The sequence below is a fragment of the Bison bison genome, unplaced genomic scaffold (genome assembly GCF_000754665.1).
Source record: "Bison bison bison isolate TAMUID 2011002044 unplaced genomic scaffold, Bison_UMD1.0 scf7180017864362, whole genome shotgun sequence".
Taxonomy (NCBI): domain Eukaryota; kingdom Metazoa; phylum Chordata; class Mammalia; order Artiodactyla; family Bovidae; genus Bison; species Bison bison.
The window spans coordinates 5,167,209-5,170,601 of record NW_011494934.1 but is presented as its reverse complement, the minus strand read 5'-3'; the positions used below and the strand labels follow the sequence as shown (position 1 = coordinate 5,170,601).

The 3,393-nt window shown below is 50.8% G+C and overlaps 1 protein-coding gene across 2 annotated transcripts in view; it reads right to left on the bottom strand.

Annotated features, from left to right (window-relative positions):
- Positions 1-3,393, bottom strand: part of COL12A1 (collagen, type XII, alpha 1) — a 120,258-nt gene extending 116,865 nt beyond the window's left edge. For both annotated transcript variants that reach the window (XM_010855266.1, XM_010855264.1), the window contains exons 1-2: positions 3,321-3,393; positions 240-347 (exon numbers count right to left, since the gene is read on the bottom strand). In XM_010855266.1, coding sequence (XP_010853568.1) covers positions 240-312 — 73 coding nt within the window. In that variant the 5' untranslated portion in view covers positions 313-347; positions 3,321-3,393. The remainder of the gene's footprint in view (positions 1-239; positions 348-3,320) is intronic.

The following is a 3,393-nucleotide window of genomic DNA, read 5'->3' as shown; positions in this document are numbered from 1 at the left end:
ACTGCACGGAACGGAGGAAGCGGAAGACGGAAAAGAGCTGGACCTGAGAGCTGGGAGGTGGACGAACCTCAGAGGAGGGGGCGTTTCTCCGAAGCAGAGAAACCCCGGGAGAAAACAGACGAAGTGCAGGGGAAACAGATCGAGCAACAGTGGCAAGGAAGGTTTGCCTTTTTTTTTTTTTTTTTTTCCTTTCTAGACTTCTACCTTGTCACGGAGAGAAGGAGGGAAAAGACTTTTACCTTCTGCCTCGATGGAAGACAGGAGCAGGGCCGCGCCCAGGGCGGCGAGCGCTGGGGGAAGCCTGATCCGCATGCTCCGCCTCGGGGCTCACAGCCACATGAAGGGATCTGCCGGAGGAAACAGTGACCGCATCAGAACCGGGTCCGGGCGGGCCTGGAACCATGTTAGAACTGGAGCCTGGACCCGGGCCAGGACCCGACCCGCTCTGCCTTAATAACCACAGGGCCCAGCCGAGCAGAGAATGGGCCCTATTGTGGAGCAGTGGAAGAAGTCAAGTTCGTCTGCCGCAGTTCAATCAGGGCACTGAGAGCGAGTTGAAGTTTAAAGAGGGTCCTGTTTGCCTGGAGGCCGGACCTGCTTAGCATCCCGGGTGAAGGGCCTTACCAGGCCCCACATGACTTCATCCTGCCTGGGTGATGGCTAATTCAGAGATCTTCTTATCCCTAAGTCAACTAAATGTCTCTTCCAGCTGGGGTTTTTATTTGGCCAGGTTTTGTTTTGTTTTTTTTTCCCCCCCTAGCTGCGGAACTCTTTAGGTAACTGTACTTTAGTGGTCTCAGGGTAATTTGGAAAAGTATAATAAGCCTCTTTTACTCTCTTTTTTTCATCATTTTGTTCTGCCTACAAATATGCAGCCCTTGAAGGTCTGAAATGGATTATACAGAAACATGTACAGCCCAAGAGAAACTTGACCCTCCTGCTAGCTGTGTTGTCTTCACATCTGATAAATCTTTCACTCAAGATGAGGAAAAAACAACTCTGAAATACATAATAAAAAAGAGAAAGGCAATAGAAGGACAAAGCACTCTTGTCTGTTTTCCCAAGATTTTTTTTTATAAAATTCTCAGTAATAATTACTCTTCTCACTTAACTGTTCATTTATTCCAGAAGATTACAGGTTTACATGCTCCAGAGAATATATCCTACTCTGATTTTTCCTGATTCTGTAACTAGGCTATTAATTCCTTCAAGACAAGGAAACTTATTCACCTTTTGTGGCAAGTAACACATAGTAAGTAGGTGCCTAATCCATGTTGGTAGAAGGAAATCTAAACTATTCTAAGGTCCAACTCAGGAACAAAAGCTACTAGCGATGAACAAAAGTGGGAGACTGCCAGAGGTAAACATAAAAAGAGAGTTGATTCTGAGATACATAAATTATTGTAAGGCAACAGACCAGGCCTCTTGAAAAACGAAGTCATGCTTGGGAACCCAAAAAGGAGCCAAAGGTTGAGCCCTTTTTGAGAAAAGAAACTGACAAGCTCCAACCGTGTCTTTCCAAATTATTGGCATGATGTATCAGGGCAGCTTTCCTGGGCCCGAGTGTAAATTGCATTTTAAATGTCTGATGAACAGGCTTGCCAGATTGCCCGGAGCTTCTTTTTATAAGCCAAGATTAAAATTTTCCCGCTGCTCTAGAGATCCAAGGACTCTAGCAATTTCTTTCTTCCTACTTAACTGTTTCACATGTCTAACCCTTTTCTACATCAGTAAAAGGCAAGAGGTGAGACTGGTCCATTGTTCCCATCATCTGGCCTTAACTTCGCTATAATAATTTGCAACTCAGTTGGCAGTCGTGCTCGCGAAAAGTTAAAGGCTGACAATCGACCCACCGAAAAACTGTGTGCAGATTTTTTTTTTTTTTTTTAACCGCTGAACTTGTAAAAGTTGTGGCAGGGCTATTGTGGATCTAGAGCGCCACTTATCGGCTGTCTTAACTCAGCGGCACAATGGATCCTATCTCGTCGCAGTATCTGAACATAAAGTCAGTTCAGCCAGCCAGCCAGGCATTACACCCATGTTTAAAAAAAAAGAAGAAAGAAAGAAAAGAAAAGTTCTCTCTCCTTTTAGCCAAAACATTTATCTGAATGTTTAGCAACACTTAATTGAGCATTCTCAGACACAAAAAGTCTGAAATCGGCCGCCCTACGTGGCAGCAGGGCCATTTCACACACTCATGAATGAAAACGAGTCGGCCGGGGGGGGGGGGGGGGCGCGCATAGATGGGGGGCTGGAAACTTGGATTCATCTCCTTGGGCCAACTCGTCCCTTCCCCCCACTCCGCTGGAAGAGCCCACTTCTTGCCAAGTTAAAAAAGGCAATTGCACCCCCACCCCCACCCCGCGGGGTCCCTCCAGATTTCCTGCGCGTCACCTACCACCGACCTAACCCACTGAATCCTTGACATTAGTTACCCAAGGACCACCAAGTTTAGCGCTCACTTCCTTTCTTGCCCCATTCCTCCCCGGCGCGCCAGCACGCTTTAGAAGGCCACAGAATCCGGGTTGAGGGGAAGGGAAAGGGGTCTCCGGCAAGCCCTGCAAGGACCACCTGCGGCCCCTAAGGTTGCCTGATGCGGTGTACCTCTTATGCTCCCTGGCTACACTCCCCGCTCCTTAGAACCCTCTGCGACCCCTACCCTGTCTAGGATAGAGGATGGAAACTCGCGCAAAGGTTCCACGACCCTGAGGAGGGCCACCCCGTCTAGCCTGGGGGAGAAGCTGGGTAACGTCGGGCCAAAGCTGAGTCCCCGAGAGCTGAACTAACCCCCACCCCCACCCCCTCAAGGCCGGGATGCTTTGAAAAGCGGAGGAAGGAGCCAGAACACCAGCCCGGGAATCTGTCTCCAGATGCCAAACGCACCAGCGCAGCCTGGACGAGGAGTCGGCGGGCTCTCTAAAGAATTCCGCCCCGGGCGTCACCTCTTCTGCGCGCCGGCAGCCGCGAGGCCCGGGGGAGACCCGCGGCTCCAGGACCCCGCGCACCCCTCGTCAATTTCAACCAAGCATCTATAGACGAAATGCCTCCTCCAGCTGGAACAGTGAAGGGGTGCTTTACTCACGCACAGCCGCCCGGCATCCTCTCTTGAGAAAAAAACTACATTTCTTTCCCCCTTCATGTTACACATGAACACCCCCCCCCCAAAAAAAATCTCCGAGTAGCCCAGGCGCACGTTCAAACGGCCCCCGCTCGGGCTCCTGAGTGGCTCAGAGCCGAGCGACGAAGAGGCTCGAAGTTAGTTTCCCCAATTATCTTTGGAAGGGACGAGGCGACGGGGGGAGGCTAGCAGCCAGACCGACCTGAGGCAGTGGTGACCGAGGTAGCGGCGGCGACAGAGGCTTCCCGGCGTCGCGGAAGCCGGCGCTCGGTGTG